The sequence below is a fragment of the Pteronotus mesoamericanus genome, unplaced genomic scaffold (genome assembly GCF_021234165.1).
Source record: "Pteronotus mesoamericanus isolate MK-2021 breed Mesoamerican mustached bat unplaced genomic scaffold, CSHL_Meso_final contig_591, whole genome shotgun sequence".
Taxonomy (NCBI): Eukaryota; Metazoa; Chordata; class Mammalia; order Chiroptera; family Mormoopidae; genus Pteronotus; species Pteronotus mesoamericanus.
Genome location: NW_026555208.1, coordinates 674,332 through 701,117, shown reverse-complemented (window position 1 = coordinate 701,117; position 26,786 = coordinate 674,332). Strand labels below are relative to the sequence as shown.

General features: G+C 36.6%; 2 protein-coding genes across 2 annotated transcripts; both read left to right on the top strand.

Annotated features, from left to right (window-relative positions):
- Positions 1–6,487: 6,487 nt before the first annotated feature.
- LOC129076488 (olfactory receptor 51B5) lies at positions 6,488–7,426 on the top strand. Its single transcript, XM_054580647.1, has one exon. The coding sequence runs from the start codon at positions 6,488–6,490 to the stop codon at positions 7,424–7,426; it is 939 nt and encodes a 312-aa protein (XP_054436622.1).
- An 11,247-nt stretch (positions 7,427–18,673) lies between these two features.
- LOC129076486 (olfactory receptor 51B2-like) lies at positions 18,674–19,606 on the top strand. The gene has a single exon (XM_054580646.1). It carries the CDS (start codon positions 18,674–18,676, stop codon positions 19,604–19,606), a length of 933 nt encoding a protein of 310 aa, XP_054436621.1.
- Positions 19,607–26,786: the final 7,180 nt, after the last annotated feature.

Here is a 26,786-nt window from a genome sequence, read left to right as displayed (position 1 = left end):
GTTTTAATTGAGTTTTGATTTGAGTGTGGCTGTCAACTCCCAGGCTGCCTGACTGTGAGGATTGACCCAGAGGACAGTATATGAGCTGCTGTGTGGGTGCTGATCACCTGAAGCCGGATTCATTTCAGCTTGGTCTGGTGCCTGCCAAATCTTCCTTTGCATATACCACTTTTGAAGCTGATTGGATCCTACTCTGAGGGTTTCCTGAGCTGGCCACTGAGTGTGTTGGTTCTAGGGCCTCTTGGGAGATGCAGATCAATGTCAGATGCTGCCTTTGACTGGCCTTGGGCCACTATTTTGGTGCTACAAAGTAATATACAGTTTGTTGCTGCCTTTGTTGGGCCTGTATGTGCCTGGAGAGAACTAAGTTGCACATCAAGGATGACTTTCACGAGTACTGAGCTGAGGGAAGGTCAGCAAAAAGCCCAAGGCACAGGGAGATCTGCCTCCCTTGTCTCTGACTACCAGTTGCCTGTTAGTCTCTGTCACTGAAAAAGCCTATGGCAGTACTCCAGTAGCTTGAGGTAAGGTCTCAGTGAGTCATCATGTAGGGGCAAATGGCATTTACCAGCTTATTACAGGTTCAAACTCACTGCTAGTGCTGGGTCTGAGGTCACTCATCAAATGTCCCTCCCAGGGTATATTAAGTCTAGTTGCCACTGCTGGGTGCCCGCAGACCTTTGTGGTAGGGTGGAGTCTCAGGGAGACATCAGAGGGGGCCAGTAGAGTTTATCAGGCCCAAACAGACCAAGGTTTGGCTGTGTGAAAGGAAGAGCTCTGCATTAGTTGTGCCAGGGAAAAATATTCCCTGTCCTAGAGTCACACAACTCTGTCCCAGATTCTGCCCAGATCTGGGGAGGCCAAGCTCAGCAGAGTAGGACCACAAATATTTGGGAAGTTGGGCTACTCGTCTCCCATGAGGAGGAGGTTCTGGCCAGACTTGCAGAAATGTTGGGGGAAATGGTTCTAGTCCTAGAGCCATACAACTCAATCACTCATAACACCTGAATTTGCCCAGACCCCTATCCCCTGGCCCATGCAGGTGACTCATCAGCCTAGCATGAGCTCTGCAGGGTGAGGCTATTGCCTTCCCCACCCTTATGCTGTAAGAAGGGGAGTGCTCCACCCAAGAAAATGGTATCTGTGGTGTTTGAGAGCTACTCAGCATGGGGATCCTGGTGGCTGTGTCTTCAGCTATCTCCCTGGAGCCACAAAACCCCATATTTCCTCACATGACTTGAGTCCACTCCACTCTTTCTATGCTAGAGCCCAGGGTGAGTGGCTGTAAATGAGATTTTGTGCATTAGTCTTTTAAGAGGGTGCCTGTGTCTCTGGCTGACTCCCTGGTGGACAGAACCTGTGCTGATTTTCACAGCAGATGTTTCATGGACAGGTGCCTCTTCTGTGCTCTGGCTCTCTGGTCTGGGGAGAATGGCAATGGGTTGAGACCCTGCACTTGTCAAGGGAAACCTTTGCAGCTGAGATATCTGTCTGGAATCTCAGTCATCTCCTGTGGAGTTAGGCCAGCTCTTTTCATGTCTCTATTCTTCTTACCAGTCTCAATGGGGTTTCTTCAGTAAATTCTTGATTATAAGGCTTCTCTTCATCTAGTCTTCAGTTGTTTATTTAGGTTGATTTGTCTATATTTTAGTTGTAATTTCTGTTTTGTCTTTGGAGGAAATGAGTGTAACTTTGATCTACTCCATCACCATCTTGGATCTCTCTCTGTACTCTCGACAGCATTTGGTACATCATTTCTTTTCATTTAAGCCATTCTGAAATATTAGAATATTATATGATATTTGATTGTGATTTTAATTTGAACTTAATTAATGGTGGTGAGATCTTTCCATTTTTGTATAAGCCATCTGTGTGTTTTCTTTAATGAAATGTTTGTTTATGTCTTTTGTCTATTTTCTAATTTTGTTTTTTTTTTATCTTTGGGTTCTGAGAGTTCTTAAAATATTCTCAACGTTATTTTTGCGGACATTTTGTTTGTAAAGATTTTCATTTAGGCTGTAGCTTATTTTTTTTTCCCTCTTAACCGGGTTTTTGCCATGTTAAATTTCAGATCAAGGTGGAAGCCAGGTTGGTTTATTCTGAGGTCTCTCTGTTTGGTTTATAGATGGATGTCTTCTCCCTGTGTCTTCATAGGCTTTTCCTCTGTGGATAGTGGTGTCTCTCTGTTGGCCCCAATTTTCTCTTCCTGTAAAGACACTAGTCAGATTGTATTAGGGCCCACTCTAACAGCCTCTTTTTTATGTTAATCACTTTATTAAAAGCCATATCTTCCATTATAATCACATTGTGAGATACTGAGGATTAGGACTTCAATATATAAATTTTTAGGAGTTGGCAATTCAGCATATAGCATCTAATAGAAAGTTGATTATTCTACCAGAAATCATATGAGTCTCTGAACTAAATTACACATTACTTTAATTATAAGAAAGCATGATAACAACCAATGTGTTTCTTCAGAGACAGGAAATTTGTTCTTCTGTTAATATGTTTATTTTTCCCTTAAAACTTGTAATAGTCAGGGTGGTTTCTATCAGGGTTGGAAGGTAAACTATAGATGTTATCATCCCTTGGATTAAAGGATATGGTGTTTTTGCCTGAAGTCCTGCGCTATAAGCATGTCAACTGCATTTCTATTAAAAAAAATTTCTGGCAAGATTAATTTAAGAAGTAGTGTTTGCTGCAGATTGTAGGTTTATGTTTGGTACTCGGGGAGGCTGACAGGCTTTTATTATATTGACTTTATTCCATTTAAATTTCTACCCTTCAACTAACTCTGACATGAACCAAGTAGAATATACAATCAGAATTCAAAAGATTTATGGCAAATGGATGCTTAAATTTCCTCATGAGAGCAATTGAAAAAGTTTTGGCCTTTGAAGTCAATGTGAAAGATAAATTGCCTCCATAGACTATAACACCATCTCCTGGGGCCAAAAGGACAAGTGCTCTGATGCCTCACACAGAGAGCTGCCACCTGAGGCTCTGTTAACTCCATACCTTGTTTGGAGAAAATGCTTTAAAACTTTGGGGAGATTAAGTGTTATATTTCCTTCACAGGAGGGGATCAGACAGAGAAAATAGTCCCTAAGATTCCAATTCACTGGAAAACAAAACTCTGGGAAGGTGCTTTCATTAATAACCTAACCAACTTTGGAAAAAAAGCCATATGATCTGATTCTTCAGGCAGAACCCAAGAATTTTGTTCCTCGTGCTTAACAGCCAAGCTTTGGTACACGTGAGTATGCCCAAACATCCAGAAATATAGAAAGAGGGCATTAGGAGATTTTTCTATAAGCTTTCTAGAAAGAGATGATGGAGGAAGATAAAATGAAGGATCTTTATAGCCCACAGCTCTCAGTGAGTGCACAGATCTGAGCCTGAAGTAGGTAACAACACTTGGGAAGAGATTTGGGTGTGAGCACATATGACCTGCTGTGCCCTGTGATATAAATATGGTTGGCCTTTCCATATGTCTCTTGTGCTTTCTAAGGGATAAACACACAGGCACCTCCTATGCTATAAGACATTTAAATGAGGCAGAAAGAGGTTATACCTGTAAATATTGGACATTATTAACTATGAATTCTTTCTCTTTGCTCTATCCTCAAGCTTTATAATCTCTTTCATTTCTTATGGTCTGTCTTCAACTTTTTTTCCTCTTCCATTAAGGTCCTTCTTAAAAACCAAGAGAAGCTCCCACCTCAAGATGTGAATTTCCCACAGCATGAGGTACAGGTATATTTGCATGGGATTCTTGGGTGTGGGAAAGAAGAAACTTAGCTGAAGGTTTTTGGCAAAATACAATTGATCCTTTCTACTTTGGGTAGCTTCTCTGTAGCAATTTACTACTTGTGCTACATATTCTTTTACAAGAAGAAATTGTTCATAAAATTGTATTAGAGTTTAGGTTAATGATCATTGCTGACAGATCAGAGAAGTAAGAAGAATGAAGTAGAACTTAGAGAACATAAGAGGAGCAGCTATGTGGGATTATCTTTGATTCTACTGACTAAAGAATAAACATTATTCATATTTCCCATAAGTACTAAACTTTGGTTTATGTCTCTCACACTTGGGAACAGAGTATAGAGAATTAGAAGTGAGTCTGTCAATTTTCCATCCCTTAGAGCCAGGGTAAAAGTACTGAATCATTGCCTCATGCCCAGATGCCTGGCACTTCAGCACTGCTGAAAGCTTGCGGCTGGATCACATCTGTACAGGTGCAAGATAGCCTCAAAAAATTATATCTGAATATTTGAAAACCTTTCATTTAAGAGGGAAAGACAACTAAAAGAAACTGTTTCAGTATGTGATAAGAAAAAAAGTAGGACATGCTTCAATTCAGCCATTTTCTGATGATTTTTGATGTCCTTTCAAGTAAATACACATTTCACTCATACTTCTCCTTTTGAATAGATAACTTAACCATTCTCTCATTTGCTCAAAACAGCAATTTAGAGTCAATCTCATTTATTATTTCCCTTGTTCCTGTTTCCAACATATCAGCAAGCCTTGGTACTACTTCATAATATATTTTTTTCTGTTTAAATTTTCTTTGTTTCCACTGCTACCCTCCTAGTCAAGTAACCATCACTCCTCATCTGGAGCATTGCAATAACTTTCTCACTACTTTCCTTTCTTTCATCATGCTAGATTATCACTCTTTACACATCAGTCCATGTGATAATTCAAAAATGCATATCAGAACGTCACCATTATCTCCTCTGTCATGATTTTTAAACTCTTCAATGTCTTCTCATCACATTTGTAGTAAAAACAAAATTCCTCATATTATCTATTAGACCTATGAGAGCACTTCCTGGTCTCTGACAATACTTATTGTCCTCCTACTATCTGCTCACCAAGTTCCCAACATGCTAATTTTCCCCTTTCAATGAAACAATCTTTTCCTAGGTTTCATATGACCAGCTCTTCTTTGTTATTCTTCTTTGTTATGTAGGTCAAATGTCAGCTTCTCAGAGATGTAGTCTAGGTCATCCAAACTACTGTACTAAACTGTATATAATACAACCCAATCAATCTCCATTAAATTGTGCTATTTTATTTTAAAATTGCACTTATATTTATCTACATTTTTCTTATTTTCTAACAATTTATGGCTAAGAAAATCAGGAACTTTTTCTTATCATTTAATTCCAGTGCTTAAAATGTTATGCTTATCACAGTGGGTAAATTCATGTATATTTATGTAGTTGTATAAATATATATGAATATACAAGTATGTATGAGTATATGTACATATATACATATATGTACATGTACATGTATAAATGCCTAATGGATGTATAAATGTAGTGTGTGTATGTATATATACATATCACATGTTAGGTACTTTGCTGGGTGTTGAGCAAAGCATAGAAACTATGGTTTCTATATGCAATATGCCCATAATCTAGTAGCAGAAGAGGTATTAAAACCTTCTTAAATTCTTCTTTCCATTAACAGACAACTTTCTGTGTAAATAGCAACAGAGCTTTCATTGACTATTGGATAGGACAAATTCAGAAGCCTATGGTTGGATATAAAAAGAAGGAGGTCAAAAAGATGGTTGCTTAAATATAAATGGAAACTTGAAATGAAGAAATCAGGTTCTGGGGAGTTACTGTAGTCGGCCTACACAAAATAATGAAGAAAGAGAAAGAAACTCCATAGAAATAAGAGAAGATAATTTTTTCAAATTGAAGGAGAAACTTTATTATCTTGGCTGGCTTCAGCACTTATTTTATCCCAATTGCCTATGATCATCTAACTTCCAGTTATTCTGGGTAATTATAATAAGTACTAAGTAGTTCTGCCATGTTCAGGAATAAACTAACACACAATGGAAAAATTTTTTGTTTTGTTTTCCTATCATTAATTTATGCAATTTAAAAGCAAAATATGTCTTTTTCATATCTATCTTCTCCCTAGCAGCAGTTGTAGTAACCCAGCTTCTCTTCCCACACTTTCCTCTTACACACCTGAATCTTTTGTTGAGAAACCAGAGAAATCTGCATATGCAAGATAACATGGGTTAGGAGTCACTACTGTGAAGTCAATTACAGCTTTGGGCAGTAAATATGAGTCAGGTAAGGGTAAGGTTCCCTGAAATCCCTCATGTATAGATTTTTCTATGATGTCTGCGTAGTTGATGGAAATGGTTTCTAAGTTATAGTATGCATCAAAAATTTCCTGTAGATCTTGTTAAAATGCAGATGATGATATGAAACTCTAGAAATTTGAGTAGGTAATGGATGATCCCTGGGATATGCAATTAAGAACACAAAAGATATAAGCTGTCCTAAGAGTGTGTTTTGAGAAACAATGCCTTATATTAATGTTATTATTACTTTTAAGTAAGAACTCTGAGACGATATAGTTGGAGTGCTACCTTGAACATAGAGTTGCATTTCTGTGATCATAACTGAGAAAAAAAAGAACATATCTTCTGGATCAACCCAACATGTGGCCCAACGACAACTCCAGCTCTTTTCTGTTGACTGGTTTTCCAGGCTTGGCGGCAGCTCACCACTGGATTTCCACACCCTTCATTTTTGTCTATATCTCCATTATTTTTGGCAATGGCACTCTCCTCCTTCTCATTAAGGCAGATCACAACCTTCATGAACCTATGTATTATTTCCTGGCCATGCTGGCAGCCACAGACCTAGGGCTGACCTTAACCACAATGCCCACAGTTCTGGGAGTCCTCTGGTTGGAACACAGGGAAATTGGAAATGCAGCCTGTTTTACTCAAGCCTACTTCATACATTCACTTTCCTTTGTAGAGTCTGGTGTTTTGCTTGCTATGGCCTATGACCGCTTTATTGCCATTTGCAACCCCCTTAGATATACTTCTATACTGACTAATACTCAAGTGGTGAAAATTGGACTAGGGGTTCTGATGAGGGGATTTGTATCTGTTGTCCCCCCAATATCACCCCTCTATTTTTTCCCATACTGCCATTCCCATGTCCTTTCCCACGCATTCTGCCTTCATCAGGATGTCATCAAACTGGCTTGTGCTGACACCACCTTCAATAGATTGTATCCAGTTGTGCTTGTGGTCCTTATATTTTTGCTGGATTCTCTAATTATCCTTGTCTCCTATATATTGATACTTAGAAGTGTTCTGAGCATTGCCTCCAAAGAGGAACAGGCCAAGGCCCTCAACACCTGTGTCTCCCATATCTGTTGTGTCCTGGTTTTCTATGTCACAGTGATTGGATTGTCTCTAATTCATCGGTTTGGGAAGGAGGTTCCACATCTTGTACACCTCATTATGAGCTATATCTATTTTCTCTTTCCTCCACTAATGAATCCCATAATCTATAGTGTCAAGACCAAACAGATCCAGAGTGGCATTCTTCACCTTTTTACTACCCATAGACTTAGAGCCTGAACTCTGACCATCATAACCCCTCCACAAAATGTGACAACTCTGGTTTTTGGGAGGGAAGTAAAAAAGTTTCATATTAACTACCCATGAACATATTTCTGCTAAAATAATTGTCAAAGTAGAGCTACAAATTTTTCTAAGGTAGCTCTTTAAGCCCAGGTCTTTGACCTAAAGTAGTTTGTGCAATAAAAAAAAATTTGTATACTAAGTATCTCTGCCTGTCACTCAATTCTTGTGACAGTAATACTTTAGGTATTTATAGGTGTGTCTATAATGTAACTGACATGTATTTCTTTGGAGTTAAAAAGGTGAAAGGTAATAACAGATTTATATAAAATTATGAGTTGGTTTGGGTGAAATAAAGGTTGATATATATGTGTGTGTTTCTAATCCAATGTCTAATGTCTAACTCCCACAATTCAATGTCTAATCCAATGTCTAATGTCTAACTCCCACAAATTCCCCCACAGATATCCATACAAACTGTGGGGACCTATGTTTAATCACTGAAGCTCAGAAATTTCCTTGAAAAAAAAAAGTATGAATTCTTGCTTAAATGGTGTTGTAAGTACTTGTTGTCTCAACAATCTCATTGATTGCTTCTCCCTCCATCAAATTGATCATGACTTTAAGACCTATGAGCTTATTTATTCCCCAAAACAAAAACCTACTGATGAAAAAAATGTGATTAGAAAAACTGTGAATAAATGAGAAGAAATAGACATCGTCAATACCTTCTTCCATCTTTGTCCTCATCACTATCCTACCATGCCAATCTCTAGCTTTGATGCTGGTGCCATCTCCAGAGCATCTACCAGAAACTAGCTAGTCTGTCTGAGTGGAAGAGGTAGTCTCCTCTTCCTCCTTTTACTATGAACAAGGTCCAAGGGACTAAAGGAATAGGCTTTCATATATTTGGGGCAAAAAGAGTTACTTTCTTTATGTATCCTGACTTCACTGTGTAAAATGTGAATGTCCCAAGAAATAAAATAATACTATTCTTATTTGATTGAAATTTTATGATGAGTTAGGAAGGAATCTGTGACTCAAGTTAAAATACCTGCAAAAAATGGAGGGGAAAGAATCATGTAACCCAAGACATAAAACTATATAGGAGATGTTGTTGATGTCATTGATACTTTGTCTAGATCACTTTACCGAACTGTACACTGACCCTTTGTGCCTGTGAGTGTTGGCTGCTCATTGGTCACATTTGCAGCTTTCTTCAAGTTATTTATTCTCAATCCAACTGGAATTGCCTCACCAAGATTATTGCCCTGGTCCCAAGGAAGAAGCCTGTAGGCATACACTGACCCTCTTGCCTGTTTTTCATATTGTTGTTCAAGTACAGTTGTCTCCATTTTCCCCTGACCACTCCCCACACACCACCCATCCTCATTTCCTACCCTCGATCCCACCACCTTTGACTTTGTCTATATGTCCTTTATACATGTTCCTTGACAACACTTCCCCAATTTTCCCCTGTTATCCCTCTCCCCCCTCCTCTCTGGTCACTGTCAGTTTGTTCTTTATTTCACTGTCTCTGGTTATATTTTGCTTGCTTGTTTGTTTTTTTGATTAGGTTCCACTTATAGATGAGATAGTATGCTATTTGTCTTTCACTGCCTGGCTTATTTCGCTTAGCATAATGTTTTTCAGACCCATCCACACTGTCGCAAAGGGAAGAAGCTCCTTTTTTCTTTCTGCTGAATAATATCCCATTGGGTAAATATACCATAGTTTTTTGATCCACTCATGTACTGATGGACATTTAGCTTACTTCCAACACTTGGCTATTGCCAGTTGTGCTGCTATGAACATTGGGGTGTATAGGTCCCTCTGAACTAGTGTTTCAGCATTCTTAGGGTAGAATCTCAGAAGTGGGATTGCTGGGTCAAAAGGCAGTTCCATTTTTAGTTTTCTGAGGAAATTCCATACTGTTTTCCACCATGGCTGAACCAGTCTGCGTTTCTACCAACAGTATGCTAGGGTTCCCTTTTCTCTACAACCTTGCTAGCCCTTGTTGTTTGTTGATTTGGTTATGATGGCCATTGTGAGTGGTGTGAAGTGGTATCTCATTGTGGTTTAAATCTGCATTTCTCTGATGGCTAATGATGCTGAACATCCTTTCATATGTCTCTAACATGAGAGGCCCTCCCAAAAAAGTCTCAAAAAATTCAAGAAAATTGAAAACATATCAAGCATTTTGTCAGGCCACAAGGGCCTGAAACTAGAAACCAACCTCAAAGAAAAAACTCAGAAACACTCAAATTCATGGAGATTGAATAACATGCTATTAAACAATGAATAGGTTAATAATGAGATCAATTAAGAAATCAAAAAGTTTCTGGAAGCAAAAGAAAATGATCACACAACAATCCATCTTGCCTTCTGAAATTCAACTCCAGATTAGACTATGTCCTTGTTTCTCTCTTCTGTCTCCTCTGCTTTTCCTCATTCCTTGTCTCCTGAGAGCATGCATTAATAAATTACATGCATCTAAATTCATGCCTCTGGCTTTGCTTATAGAGAGTGGAACATAAGAACTGTACAACTCTCTTTCTTTCCTATTTTATCAATAAGTCTAATTGTGAAAAGATTATGGTTATAAAGAGAGTAAATATTTTACTCTTGTTTTATCCTTTTATCTTCTATGACATCTAAGTAATAGTCTGAATACTACATATTGAATATGGGTATGAATATAATGGTAAGTTATGTCCTGTTTTTAACTGTCCGTAAAATCCAACGTGTGTCCTTTACTTTCTACTCCACTCACAACTTATTTTATTCATATTAATATCATGAGGTAGGCATTATTATCACTAATTTATACAGGCGAAATATGAAGGTAAAAAATTTAAAAGGTTTTTTCCCAAGGACATAAAGTTTATAAACAGCATACTTGTGATTCAAATTCATCTTTTAATTCTAAGGCCAGTATAAATTGTACACCACTGAAATAATCTATCTTTAGTGGACTGTATTTTCTGCCCTGTACTCCATTATGCTGATAGAAGCAACGCCTACTTCCTTGTTTTCAGGATCTCTCATTCTTCTACTCCAGAATTGTTGTTATTACAGAAGTTGATATTTTCCATAATATCTCCAAATCCCTGCTCCCTGCCAAGTAAAGCCAGTCAGAATCTTTTCCCGGATTTTTCAAAAATAAAATCATTAAAAAAGTTATGCTTTCATTGTGGTAGAAGAAGTAAAATGAAATCCTTAGAATTATTAATAATCATGTTTTCCCTCAGATGAGTAATCTCAAGCTATAATAAGCATTTAGAGTAAATTATAAATGAGGAAATGAGAAATCTCCAAGAACCATCAAGTTCTTGGTTCCATGTTTTCAGGAGGCTCAATGGCAAGGAGGAAGATAATTCAACTTTCTCTGATTTCACAGCCTAATAAAATTCTCCCCTGTTTTATTTTGTTTTATACTATTTCGGTTGATTTTCAGGTACTTATAGCCAAAATCCTGCTAATAATTATACCATCTTAGTTAATAGATATGTGAATCTGCTCCAACTAAAATTTAAAAACTGCAAAGTACTATCAGGTAGAGAGCTGCCCATTTCTTCAAAATATAGAAAATGAAAGCTAAAATACAGGAGGAAAACAGATCTAACTGATCATTTGGTCAATGATTTATGAAGTGATTTAAGCTTGTTTGAGAAATCAATTTTTATTTGAGAATAATTGAGGAAACAAATTCATTGAGAAGAGGCTGTAGGGTATAAACAGAAAAAGGACAACTGGGGAGAGATTAAAGGAGAAACTCTATCTATCTACACAGAACTAAAAATAGCTGAAAACCACCTAGAGATTTATTTCTCTTCAAAGCCCATTTCATCAATCAACATAAGCACAATTTCCTTGTATCTCTGTTACTATCATCACAAAACTTAGTTTCCTGTGGATCTCATGTGGGTCTTTCTGTGGTTAAATACTAGGTATTATTAGCAACCCATCTGCAACAGTGTTTCCCAAGAAACACTAGCAAACATGTTTTGTATGTATAAGTAGGGCAAATATCAGAGTAGACCAGTGGACCAACATACCAACACATCAGTGAATCTCCTTCATATAGAATAATCTCGTGAAGTCTGTAATTTAGTTTATAATCATTGAAGACAAAAAAAAAACACCAAACCCAAAACCTCCATTTGTATGGAAAAGTGATAAATAAATTCACTGTTGGGCTATTGAGAGGAATAAATAGCATGTAATTACAAGAGGTCTACTGTATATAAGAATTTACACTAGAAAAAAGTCTTTGCAAGTTATCAGTCTCTCTCTTCTGAAGAATATTATAATTATATAGTATGAGTTTGAAAGAATAATTTCCACAACGATTGAATTTGAGTAAGGAAATGAAAGGTTGAGTGTGCATTTCTGTCAATAGAAAGATCTTTAAAAAGATCAGAAAAAGAATGATAAATATTAGAGATACACTGAAAAACCATAGTATAATTGAACAAGTTTGCAGGTTATTTCTCTTCTGAATACAAAATGAATTCATGCTAGGTGGAAGGCAAATGAGTTTCATTCAGTTAATTAACAAATAATTGCTAGTTTTTTCTCAAGAGTACAGACTTTAATAGAGTAAATTAAGGGTGGTGTATTTAATGATACTTATTAAATATTAAAAATATTAAATTAGATTTTCAGAGTGATTAAAAATGTTTAAAGGGCCCAGGGGTCTCTCTATGCACTTATAGAATGTAAGTAAATTTTTACTTTGTAGCCTAAATCCTCAGACAGTACCATTGTTATGAATCTGCTCATACACAAAAATTCATTTTTATAGGATATTTAGGAGTTTATGTCCTGAGACACTAGTGCTTGTCACCAAGCTGACAGGTAGTGGTGGCAATGGATAGTGAGGAAGCACTGTAAAAATAGGTAAGATGAGTTGAACTCTCCAGAGGAAAAATTTGAATGATAGCCTTTGCACAGACTAGAGTGAAATGCTGAAGGCTGAAGACTGACATGCTAAAATCAAATTCCATACAAAAAGGAGCCTTTTAAATGTCAGCACAGCCTTGCTCAACAAATATCAAAATCTCTAGGGTAAAGACTTTCCTGAATCATTAGTAAAGGTATTTAGATGCCTGGTGTTACCTTGATCTATGTCATATATAATATGAAATAGGAATGGGACCTAAGCTGTGTGGCATCAGAACCAGATCCAGAGGCAAAGAATGGTAAATCCTGGGGAAAATATTTTAACTAAAAAATGTAAGATATTTTAAATAATGTGACTAGCAGAATATCTTTACATCATATAGTCTCATTAAGATTGAGCTCTGTGGCGCAAAAGGGGACAGGCATTGACTGGACGACTCTTTTCAGGAAACACGACATCAAAGGCTTTCATTGCAAGAGGTGGGAGGTCCTTCCAAATCTGAGAACTTATGCAGCAGTGATTCTATATTTTATAGGCAGTGCAGTAGGAAATATGAAGGAAATGAATATGGTTTGGGGAGATGCGTTCATGACAGACCCATACATAAACTGCTGCTTCATGAAAAGATAGACAGAATTAGTACTTTGCCCACTTCCTCTAAGGCCCCCAAACCTGGTGGCTTTGAGTGTTGATTGATAAATACAAACAGCTGTTCCTGTTCTCCAGACACTTGTCCCCTGCCTCATTAGGAAGTTACTTTAACCTTGGGCATCTTGCAAATGACTTTCTATTTGTTCTAGGTCAAGCAGTGTTGCCAGGAATGATGTTGTACATAAGGGGTAAGAGAAGGACAAGAGGGTGAGTCTGCCTTCTGATATATGAGAGGACAGCTTGGAAATTTTGTAAGTTACCTAAGGAGCTTATTACTTCCATCTCATTGTGAGTTCAAAATATAGCTCTTCCAAATAATCACCTCTAAATTTATACTTAGTACAAAGAGTTTTCAGGCACAAGGACATTCAGACTGAAATCATTTCCAGACAGTGTCTCTTAATAATGTCTTTCCAAATCCTACTGAGTTTGAGTTGACATATGAGTAGAGGGGAGTTCGGGAGGAATTTAACTGAATCTGAAATGTCAAAAGCCAAAATGTTACCTGTATGGTTGACCACATTATATACTCTCTCATTTTAAAGCCTCACGGTTGGTTTAGGCTGCAGGATAAATTCAGGAGACAAAGCCCAGACAAGACAATAGAGTCCCTCAGACCTAAATCTCTGCCAGAATATGATTATACCCTTTCTGCTCATTACAAATTATTGAAGAAAGGCAAAGGTGGTAAGAATCAATGTCTCTGACTTCACCTTACTATAAGATACTTAAAGTGAAAGAAGATTTTCTACTTGAATTGTTCTATTAGCAAGAACTATGACCTCTGGGCGAGACTGACTAAAAGACAGGTAAAAAGCTCACATTTTGAATTTATTAGAAATTGCACTTATTTGTGAAAAAACAAACAAACACCACTTCAATAATACTTATGTTAAGTACTGTAGTGAGTGATCTCATTTGAAACCAAAGAAAGGTAAGTGTCAAAAATGATCAAGCTTCATCTAAGTTTAGTGAGTTTACTTGCTTCAAGATTCAGGAATAACAAAGTCAAATATAGTTTTGATGGTGTCTTCTCTTCTGAGATGGGAAACGGAAAGGACAAAGATAATTCGACAGCATCAATTTCAACTCTTAGATGAAGCTACAATTCTGTTTTCTGTCTGCAGTGAAAATGTGGGGATATAGGACTCACCTCCTTCCCCAAAGAGACCAGGAAAAGATATCCCAGAGGCCTAATTGTCTACAGCCACAGGGACCTTGGGGAACCATTTTTCTGTACAGGTAACCACCAATTAATAATGTTAGCAGTCTTCAAAAATAAGATTCAAACCACGTTCTACATCCAAATCCAACCATTACTTCTCCCCTTAATTCCTGGTGCCCCAGGTAAGTCTTTGGTTACTATGGGAGAATGGAATGGAGATAATAGAAAGGAAGACAAGGATGACTGCTCTTCTTGGACTCCTCTTCCTCCATGTAGATGTTGCAAGAAGGTAAATAGAAAACCGAGGAAAGCTTTCGTTTCTCTCTGTGGATTCTATCCATTGTAACAGATTGCAATATAAAAGTTTAACTTCCTAGATAATACTGATTCTCAGAGATAAACAGTGATTGATTGATTGATTGATTTTTGTTCATGGGTGGTTACCTGAAGAATCAAGAGAACCAGGCTGCTAACAAACTTTCTGGGTTAGCCCAGAGCTATCAAGAATATTTTCCTATGAGATAAATATTTTTGGAAGAGGCAGAAAGGGGAAGAGGGACTGATATTGAGAGTGAGTGAGCAGGGTGGGGTCATTATGACACATGTAAGTCTCTATATTACATTTTTTCTTCCTCTAGGTTCTGTTCTCTGTGGTTAGTATTCTTTCTCTCATATCTTTATATGTGACATTTCTGCTATCTCTTTCCTCTCCTTTGATCCTTTTGCCTTCAGTGATTTGACTAGTTCGCAGTTATAGGACAAAACTGTGTTTGTATGTTCTTACCCCAATGCCTATCCTTAAGTGTTGCTGTTCCATAAAGGCTTAGAACTGACCATTGTATAAGAACTCCAGTGGGTAAGACAAAGTCAGGACTGATCATTCAATCATATCCACAAAGGGGGAAAAATTGGAGCCTGGAGGGCATGATGGTAGCACATATATAGGTATTTGGTGAGTTATTGGTGACTCTTAAGAGGACACTCTTTGAAAAGACAGTATATGACTCAGACAGCTTACACATCAGACAATTACAGTATCAGTATTATTTGAAAGTCAATGTTATTACTTAAATTATTTTAACCATTAACATACTGGACAGGCAGTGCATCAGCATATTAATAATAATACACTTAAAATTTTTAAATGTTCTAATGATTAGTATGTCAAAATCTGTCATTTCTTCCAGGAAAGCTAGTGTTTAATATAGCAGTAAGATAAACAATGCTAGTGTTGGATCGGGAGTACATCCATGTTAATTTGAATGAGTTAATTAGAGACACTATGTCTGAGAGACTGGTAATAGAAATGTGAAAGACAATGCATTTTGTGTGAAGTTTTGTGCTGGACCCTGGGTGATACAGGAAATACATCTGGGACTTGGAAGGAGAGGGTAAAGTGAAGGGTAAGATTGTAATAAATCCAAGAAAAATGTAATGGATATAAAAAGGAGGGAATAGGAGAATGATAGGATGGAAATGACATCCAGTTGAAACTTAGATGCATGATCAAAGAGGCAGAAATAACCAAAGGCACCCAGCCAAAGTCACCCAAAATTAGCTGAACCATGGATATGAATTAAAAACAAGTGTTCATTGTTATAGCCATTGAAGCTGTGTAGGGTTTTCCCATACGGGATATTTTGTGGCAACAGCTAATTGACATAACTAATTCACAGAATCTAAATATTAGTATATTATTAGTAGTAAGATAAGAATAATAGCAATCCCTACTGCTGTATTTTTCTATTACTCTGTAATGAATTACCACAAACTGCTTCTTAAATCAGCCCTCGTTTATAAAAGCACAGTTCTGTAGGTCAGAAGTTTAGTCGGCTTGACTGGGTCCTCTGTTTAAGCCCAAAATGAAAGTGATGGTTGCTCTGGGCTCTTATATGAGGGCTCTAGAGAAGAATCCATTTCCTAAGTCATTCATATCATTGGCAGAAGTCAGTTTCTTGTAGCAATAAGTCTCAGATTCCCAACTTTTCTAGAATGTAGTAGAATTGGAATCATACAAAATGGAATCTTTTCACATTGGCTTCTTTCACTTGATAAGATGCAAATAAGTTTACTTCATGCTTTTTCTTAGCTTGATAGTTTATTTCTTTTTAGTGCTGAATAATATTCCACTGTTTACATGTATCGCAGTTTATCCACTCATCTAATGAAGAACATCTTGTTTGCTTCCAAGTTTTGAGATTATGTGTAGGTATAAATTTTCAACTCCCTTTGGTAAATACCAAGAAGCACAATTGTTATAATGCATGTAACAGTAGGTTGAGTTTTGTATGAAGCTGCCAAAATGTCTTCCAAAGTGACAGTATCCTTTTGCATTTTCACCAGCAATGTCTGAGGGTTTCTGTTGCTCCATATCCTCACTTATATTTGTTATTGTCAATAACAATGGGATTTTGACCTTTCTAATAAGTGTGTAAATATCTGCTTGTTTACCAATATATATCCTGTATTTAGCAGCAAACTATGAGATTTTAAAAAGCAAGAAATAACAGATGAGTGAGTAATAGAGACAAATCTGATTTCCTTTAGTTAAATTCTAGGAATTGAAAAAAAATGTCAGTCGTTATAGTGTTATTAACAATAGCTAAGATCTAGAAACAGCCCAAGTGCCCATCAGCAGATGAGTAGATAAAAAAAGCTGTGGTACATTTACACGGTGGAATACAACTTGGCCATAAAAAAAGAACTCTTACTTTTTGTGACTGCATGGATGGACCTGGAGAGTGTTATGCTAATTGAAATAAGAAAGTCAGAGAAAGACAAGTACCATATGATCTTACTTATATGTGGAACCCAATAAACAAAATAAACTGATGAACAAAGCAGAAACAAAGGCATGGACACAGGGAACAGACTGACATCTGTCAGAAGGGAATGGTTAGGGAGCTGAATGAAAGAAGATGAAAGAATTAAGCAACGACACAGAATAGCAACAGCCAGTTGGAATGGGAAGTGAGAGGTAGGTTGTGGTGAGGAACGAAGGGGGAAATGGGGATGGAAAGAGATTTTTACTTGGAGCCACAGACACACGATACAGTGTACAGATGATGTTTTATTGCGTTGTACACTTAAAATCTGTATGGTTTTGTGAGCCATTGTCATTCCAATAAATTCAATATTTTTCTCTTTACTGTTCAACTACAGTTGTCTCAGTTTTTACCTTGCTGCTATCCCCTTCCCCCCAACTCTCACAGCCTATTCTCATCCTATTGTTCATGTCCATGGATCCTTTATACATGTTCTTGTAAATTCAATTTTAAAAGAAAATAAAAAAAAAGGGTCATTTTCAACTTTCTCCATTCTGTCTTCTGAAGCCAAATGCAATACTTCCTTGAAGCAGAGGGTTGTAAATTCCATAAAGTTTAGTAATATAAAAATCCCATGAAGTCAGACGGTACCTGAAGAGACTCTGAGTGGGTGGGTGGTCCTGAGGATTTGCGTAATGATTTATGCACAGAGAGTATTGTAATGTGAGATTCAATTCAAGTGAATATGTCATAACTCAGAGAAACCTTATTTTTTCAATCAGGGCCATTGCTCTGATTCTTTGCTCCTTGCCCCATCACATCACCAATGACATTGACCTTAGTTTTTTTGCACTGCTTGATAGATTGATTTGCTTTTTTCTGTCATTTTCTACTCAGGTAGCATCATTTAGTTTAATGGTTACCTGAGGTCAATGATACTTAAATTATTACAGAGCCTATGCAAAGAAAGGAAGATGAGATAACCTGAGAGAATTTCTAGCACTGTGTGGAAAACAGTTCCTCACAAGATCATGAAGTTTGTGCCCTTAATGCTCATTTTTATATGTAGCATCAATTTCTATTTATTTTAAATCAGTAGACACATAATATGAATGGTGAACCCAAAATGAAAGTTTTGAATCCAAATTATTTCCTATAATGTAAAACATGGTTACAATAGGCATGAGAAGAAACTAGAAGACAGAACTAGAACTAGGACCTTGGGTTTCAGTAGTGATCAGGTCAGACATTCGGTTAAGCACTGGCAGAGGATTCTGACCCAGATAACGAGGAATCAGGAAATGTTGGCATTAGAGAACTGAGATGAGAAATTTATGGAGGGATACAAAGTGAGCAAAATTCTATTCAAAGACTGATTTCTCATTTTTTTAATGATATGGCAAAAATAATTTTATAGTCTAGAGGTGTGTTATACAATATTGTAGCTTGTGCTTAGCTTGGGTTAAGATATTCTACAAGTGTAAACTAAATACTGGATTTTCAAGCATTTGTACAATAAAATGTAAAATACATCATTCATGATTTTATACTGATTACATTTGAAATGATAATATTTTGGATATAACAGATTAAATAAAATACATTATTAAAATTATTTGTTACTCTTCCCTTTTTACTTATTTTAATGTCACTACTAGAACATGTAAAATCATATATGTAACTTAAATTGTATTTCTACTGGGCAAGGCTAATTTAGAGAGACCTTGTTTTTGTTTGTTTCAACACAGGGGTCCACCATGTTGTCCAACATCAGTGCTGCCCCTTTTCTACTGACTGGCTTCCCAGGTCTGGAGATATTTCATCCTTGGATTTCCACCGCCTTCTTTGTTATTTATATCTCCATACTCCTTGGCAATGGCGTCCTCCTCTTTCTTATTAGAGAAGACCACACTCTTCATGAGCCTATGTACTACTTTCTGGCTATATTAGGAGCCACAGACCTTGGTGTGACTTTGACAACGATGCCCACTGTACTTGGTGTTCTGTGGTTGGATCACAGGGAGATCAGCCATGGAGCCTGCTATTTCCAGGCTTATCTAATCCATTCACTGTCAATTGTGGAGTCTGGAGTCTTGCTTGTTATGGCCTATGATCGTTTTATTGCCATCCGCAATCCCCTAAGATACACCTCCATTCTCACCAATGCTAAGGTAGTGAAGATAGGTCTGGGGGTTCTAATGAGAGGATTTATACTTATTGTGCCCATAATCATCACCCTCTCTGGATTCCCCTACTGCAGATCCCATGTCCTCTCCCATGCCTTCTGCTTGCACCAAGATGTGATCAAACTAGCTTGTGCTGATATTACCTTCAATAGACTCTATCCTATAGCCCTGGTCTCATTAACTGGCTTCTTGGACTTGATACTTATCCTCATCTCTTATATCCTAATCCTTAAGACTGTTATGGGAATTGCCTCAGGTAAGGAGCAGGCAAAGGCTCTAAATACTTGTGTTTCCCATATTAGCTGTGTTCTGGTTTTTTATATCACTGTGACTGGGCTGACCCTCATTCATCGATTTGGAAAATATGTGCCACATGTAGTTCATATTATCATGAGCTATGTCTACTTTCTCTTCCCACCATTTATGAATCCAATAATCTATAGTATTAAAACCAAGCAGATCCAGATTGGTATGAATCGCCTTCTCTCTTTCCATAGAACCTGACCCTGACCTATTTACCCATGAGGTTCTCCCCATTGAAAGATGAGTTTCTTGGTAAAATAAACTATATGGTGCCAATGTGTCTTAGAACGAAAATAACAGACATCCCCATCATTTAAAAGATACAGGGCCATTGCTCTGATTCTTAGCCCTTTGCCTTATCATGTCACCAATGACATTGACCTTAGTTCTTTTGCACTGCTTGGTAGATGGATCTGTTTTTCTGTTATTTTCTATTCTGATAGAATCACTTAGCTTAATGGTTACCTGAGTTCAATGATTCTTTAAATTATTACACAGTCTATACAAAGGAAAGAAAATGAGATAACTTGAAAGAGTCCCTAGTGCTGTGTGGAAAACGGTTCAAATATTTCCCCTATGCCTTACAGTGCATTAGAAGTGATGAAGAGTTTTAGACAACTCCCCTTGGTACTGCATGACTTTAGAGTAGATCAGAAATAGATGAGAGAAAGGTATTCAGACCAAGAGAGGTCTTTCTGCCATGAGATGCCAGCATGATTAGATGCCCACCAAGGATTAATGAGAAGACTTTGAGTTGATAATATCTAATGTCTTCTAACTAATGAGATGAAGACTTCAAATCCCCTACAATAAAGTTCCATGTCTTACACACCTGAAATTTTGTTTTGTGTTCTGCAATTCACAACCTCTACATACGCTTAATAAAAAAAGTGATACAAGTTATAACACATTATAATAATATGTTTGCTGAGGCAACATTTTGTCTTTTTTTTCTGGAATGAGGGTTTTGTAATAAACTGCCTTCAGAAAATATTATAATTTTATAGTTTTGAAATACATAATATATTTAAGGGAAGTTAACTTAGACCCTCTTATGCATTTTATTCCTTGTGGAAGTCAACAAGACCAGCATCTGTACATCAGCAATATATAAAGAAAAGTTATGTTTTATTCATTCATAAAGAAGTAAGGAAGGTTGGAGAGAATTTTGCACATCAAGCAAAATTATAGAAAATAATTTGACAAATGAAATGCCAACATATTCAATCAACAATTAGCCTAATCCCAGCTGATGTGGCTCAATTGGTAGGAGCATCACCCCATAACCAAAATGTTGCAGATTTGATCCTGGCTGAGACACATACCTAGGTTGTGGGTTCCATCCCCAGTTGGGGTGCATTTGGAAGGCAACCAATTGATGCCTCTGTTTCACATCGGTACATTGATGTTTCTCTTTCTCCCTTCCTCTCTCTCTAAAAGCAATGAAAACATGTTGATGGGTGAGGATAAAAAATAAAAAAAAATTTAAAAATTAGTACATGACTTTTCTTTTTCAATTTGAGACGTATTTCCCTATATGTTACTGGGATCCCTGGAGTGATTTCCTATATTCTATAACCAAAAGGTTCCCTTGTAAAAGAATTTATTTCTCCATTGAAAATGGTTATTTACAAAATAACCTTAGAAAACTATTGACTTAGATCCCTTCCGCTGCTGTCTGATTTCATTCTTAATTCACCTCCTTTCTTTTTTTCATTTTAAGTTTTCCACTGATTTAATGAACAAGAAGAGTAAGTAGACCAATTCACATGTGTAATCCAGTCAGTTTAATATTGTTTAAAAAGAATATATAGACGAATGTAAAAGGAAGAGAAAATATACATTTAAAAATTTGTCAGGTAACATGATTAAGTCTAACATAACACTACATAACACTTGTATCTAATTGAGTGATACCTGGAAAGTAATACAAAGACAAATCATGAAAGAGACAAGGTAATTCTATATTTATAAACTATTTTAAAAAGATGTAACAGTAATGATCTTCATTTTATTATTATCAAAATATGTAAACAAAATCATCTAATATATGTAAGAAGATAGTTTGATACATGGAATCAATTCTAATTATTATATTATTATGCATAATATTATATTCTTTCACTATATATATAATCCCAAATGTCTCTAGATAGAATTAATAGAGTATACATTAGAAATAAAAAACATCCTATTACACTTAAAAAGGATAAAAGTTGTAATTATTTTTAAACCTTTGGATATAGTAAATTTCCTTGTGTTAAATTATACTTAGAAAATAAAGAAAATTTATAAAACAAAATTGCATAGTATGGCATAAAGAATGTGACATTTGGGGAAAAAAATACCTCTGTCACTTCTGTGATCTTGAACAAGTCATTTAATCTCTGAGCCTCAGGTATCGCATTTATCAATCCAGAATAACAAAATGCACCTGGTAAGAATCTTTCTCTGAGGAGTTGAGAAAATACATATTATTTCTGGCACTCATATGTTCTATTAATTATATTATGACCATTAAAATCAGCAAAGACAACTATTTGGAAAATTCGAACTACCAAAATAGTTATGAGAGGAGAATATCCAGCCAGTAGAAAATTATTAAATATATGATGATCTTTTTATATGATGAAATAGTCAACGAATAAGAATAATATTATGATGTACATTTGAAACTAAAACAAAATAATACCGAATGTAAGCTGTAATTTAAAATAAAGAATAATATTATTAGAGCTTTTAAATAGCTTTGAAAATTATTATATTTCTTCTTGCTTTCTCTATCAGTTACTCCCACCATAGAATTCCCCTACAACACCAGGGCCTCCAGGCCACTGACACTTTTATTTTTTATTCTTTCTTGTCTTAATTTATCATTAAATAATAAGTAACATTTTATTATTCAGTCCTTTAGAAACTCTCATGTCAATCTCTTCTTTTTCTGCTTCTTTTAAATGTACCTAGACATTTCCTTCTTCTATACTTTTCTGAGAAAACATAACAAAACAAAGCAAAATTATCCCTGATTAAGCTCTTAACATTGTCCATGCCTTGTGCCAACACTTCTATAAATTAATTAATAAAATATTAATCATCATTCTTAGCAGTATTTATTTAATCCCAACAATAACCCTTTCAACAACTTTTATCATATCTATTTTACAGATGAAGAAGCTAAAGTACTGAGTGTATAAAGGCACTGAACCTGTAAGGAGTAGAGTTCAAGTTCACACTCAAGCAGGCTGGCTCCAGAGCCCATGCTCTTAACAACCAATTTTAGTAACTTGAAACAAAGTTTCCAATCTGATCTAATTTAATCTGATTACTGATCATTCTCAAATCTCTTCTGCTCTCATATTGTTTTCTAAACTCAAGGCACACATATATAACTCCCCAAGAGATTTTTCTACTTAACTACTCACAAACACAGAACACCCTAAATTGAATGTGTTCCCTTTATTCTTTTTCCAAATCTACAGTGCAAAACAATGCTTACTGCAAAAGGGGCAAACAACAAATAATCCTCGATTACGTAATAGAGTCATTCTCTTTCTGCTCTCTCTATCAGAATAAATGGACCTGCCCTGCACTCAGGTGAAATCAGAAATGCAGGTACCATCATCCACTATTATCTCTACTCAAGTCACAAACTTCTCATCTAAATTATAGAAGTCTCAGCCAATTCTATTTAACCCTACTAACAACATCTCATCACAACCATACCTTTACAATTTCTCACCTAGGTTATTATGATTGTATCATATACTCTAATCACTCATGCTTTGGCCTTTCCAACTTGTTCTTATACTTTAACCACAGCAAATTTATAACTGATTATCTGATGGTGACTCCCTCCCCCTTGCTTCATACTCATTGCTCTTAGGATAAAGACTAACTTCTTACATGATTTGCATCTATATTAATCTGCTTCCATAGATTCATTACATGTCAATTCTTCCCAAATGTTTTTTTAAGGTGTACCATTTTTTAAAAATTTATTGTTGTAGGGTAAGTGGAGGCAGTCTGGCTCCCTCACCCAGATGTGTGGGTAACTGGAGGGAGCAGCTTCTCACATCCTTGAAGGAGTCTGATAAAGCAGTGTTCTCACAGCCTTGAGCTTGAGTCTCCCGGCCTTGAACTGGGGTGTGATAAACTGCCCTGTAGCCTTGAGTAGGTTCCCTTGTGCAGCTCATGATAGTTACTTCACTTTATGGCCTGTAGCCTGCTTTGTTTAGGACTAGTATTAAAAGGGTAGCAGCTTTGGACCAGGTGGGAAGTTGGGGTGCCAACTTGGACATGAGTTTGTGGCCTGTGTGACTCTCCCGAATAAAGGCATGTCAAGCATTCCCAAGGTTCCATGCATCTTCTTCCATCTACCTGCACCCCAAGTGGACCTGCTCAGCCTAGAGAGGCTACAACACAATCATCTTCATTTTTCTTGCTTTTGACCTGTGTACATTTTTTCTCTGTTTGGAACTAAACTCTATCCAGCTTAGAGCCATCATATTTATACCATTCTCATTGTTCCAGTTTTAGCTTAAATCATATTTCCTCTTGAAAGTTTCCCCCAATTCCAAACATATTTTTATGTGCTCCTGTTAGGATACTACCATCTCTACAGTAATAGCAGGGCTATGAAATATTAGGATAAATATTTCCTTTCTAGTACTCATTCACTATTGTATTACATTGTATGAAAAAAAAATGTTCTTCATTGTAAATCTGACACAAACTGATCAATGATGTAAAAATAATGTAGTTTTAAGACAAAAAATTGACTCTTACGTACATGGCTATTAAGAAATTTATTGATGTTCTCCTTCCTCGGAACTTTCCCTAAAGAAACAAGACAAAAATGTAATTGGAATTCATAAGTTGAACAATTGATCCCTGGGGTAAACTAAAACATGTATGGCATTTGAAGGACACAATGAAAAGGACATGTGTGGATTTCTTAAATCCCAATGCTGAGGATTCTGGATGTGGGGTAGATGTCACATTAAGTCCTGAAATCCCTATCTCTGCCAGCCTCTGAATTCCCAGTTTTCTTCACACATCCTTTGGGAAACACTTGAAAGTCCGAGGACATTGAGTGGCCTGGTTTCTCTTAGAGAGAGGAGAGAGGAGAGAGAAATGAAGGAGTCTCCCGAGTGGCTATAAAGCTATAATTCTGGGGAGGTGATTTCTACATACATAGCTTATTAATGAGGCCCCTTAAGGAGGTTATGCAAAGAAATCGTCTGGATTGAATCTTCAAATAGGGCAGCAATGGATCCCTGTTCCAGCCAGACCTGAGAAGCTGAATGTGAGGAACAGAAATATGAAATGACTCTTTTCCTTTCTGATATTAGATGCAATAAAAGAATACAATTTTTAAAGGTTTTCCAGAGGTCTCTATAGAAAAACTATCCCAACTGATGTGGGAAACACTATAGCCCAGGCTTTTTCTTTCTTTTCAGTAAGTATATTAAAGAGACTGTGCTATATTAGGTTTTTCTAATATGGACCCTTAGGTTGGCATTAGGATAACTATGAATGCTTTAAATTAAATATGACATTATGCACTCATTTATTTGTCTGGGTAGAGGTATACAGTTTTAACTAGATTCTAACAGCAGACAGTGCTTACTTACAAAGGGCATCAGTGAGACTCAGCAGGATAAATCCTGAGACCCTGGCTCTGATGCATCACCATACTGTCTATGGGGGCCTTTCCTCCATCCCATTCAGGAAGGATGAAAGAACAGGCAAGGTGAAGAAGATATTCTGTTGTCTTCTCTGGTCACTTGCTTATTTGGACTTCATGATGGATTCACAACTCACTATTTTATTCTGAGGTCCAGCAGACAGAAACAGGACCCAAATTAGAGAACAGAACAAAACTCCAAGAAAAGAAATAAACAAAATAGAGAGATAAGCAATCTACCAGATACATAGTTCAAACACTGGGAATAAGAACACCCAATGAATTTAGGGAGAGTAGATGAACTTACTGAGAACTTCAACATAGAGACAAAAAACAAAAACGAAAATTTGAAACATAAGGAAGCAGAAAACACCAATCAGAAAAGCAAAAACAAAAAAGAATTTAAAAAATTAGTATAGTGTAAGGAGCCTCTGGGACAACATGAAGAAAAAAAAGTACCAACACTGGCATTATGGGGGTGCAGGAAGGAGAAGAGGGAGAGCAAGGGATTAATAACCTATCTGAAAAAACAGTGATGGAAAACTTCCCTAACCTGATGAAGAAAGTACACATAGAAGTCCAAGAAGTTGAGAGGCTCCCCAACAAGATGAACCAAAAGAGGCCCACAACAAGACACATTATAATTAAAATGGGAAAATTTAAAGATAAAGAGATAATTTTAATAGCAGCAAGAGAAAAGAAGTTAGTTATTTGCAAGGGAGATCCCATAAAACAGTTAGCTAATGTCTCAGCAGAAAATTTGCAGGTCAGAAAGGGATGGGCACAAAATATTCAAAGTGATAAAAAGCAAGGACCTTCAACCAAGATTACTCTACTCAGAAAAGCTATCATTTAGGATCGAAGGGCAGATTAAGAGCTACACAGACAAGTAAAAGCTAAAGGAGTTCATCACCTCCAGATCGATACAATGAGAAATGTTAAAGGGTAATCTTTAAGAAGAAGAAAGAAAGATAAAAATATGAATAATAAAATTGCAATAAGTACATATCAATAATTATTTTAAATGCAAATGAATTAAATGCTCCAATCAAAATACATTTGACAGGTGAATGGATAATAAAACAAGACCCTTACATATGCTTCCACAAGAGACACAGTTCAGATCCATAGACACACATAGACTGAAAGTCAGGGGATAGAAAGTTTTTTCATGAAAATGGAAATAAGCAAACAAAAAAGACAGTGTATCAGTAATTATTCCAGATAAAGTAGACTTTAAAGCAAAGGCTATATGACAACAGACCAAGAAGGACCCGACAATTCCACCTCTGGGGATTTATCTGAAGAAACTCGAAACACTAATTGAAAAGACATATACATCTATATGTTCATTGCTGCATTATTTACAATAGCCAAGATAAGGAAGCGATCTAAGTGTCCAACAATAGATGAATAGATAAAGAATTGGGGCATATATATTATGGAAACTAGTGCCCTAAGAGTGTTGTGGGAAAACAGACTCAGACATGGTTCAGGGAACAGAGTAAGCCTTTATTCACGGGCGCAGGCTCAGAGGAGGCAGTCTCCAAATTCTGAGCCCCGAACTGGGGTTAGGCCGGGGTTTATAAACCTTAGCGTTGGGCAGGAAAAGGATCGGAATGCGGAAGTAGATTGCAACAGTCAGCCCTTTGTCTGGGGGCTTATTGCAGCTGGCAGCGGTTCCTGGGCTAAGCA

What these genes read in the sequence shown, in the direction of transcription:
- LOC129076488 (XM_054580647.1), top strand. Translation starts at nt 6,488, where the DNA reads ATGTGGCCCAACGACAACTCCAGCTCTTTTCTGTTGACTGGTTTTCCA.
- LOC129076486 (XM_054580646.1), top strand. Translation starts at nt 18,674, where the DNA reads ATGTTGTCCAACATCAGTGCTGCCCCTTTTCTACTGACTGGCTTCCCA.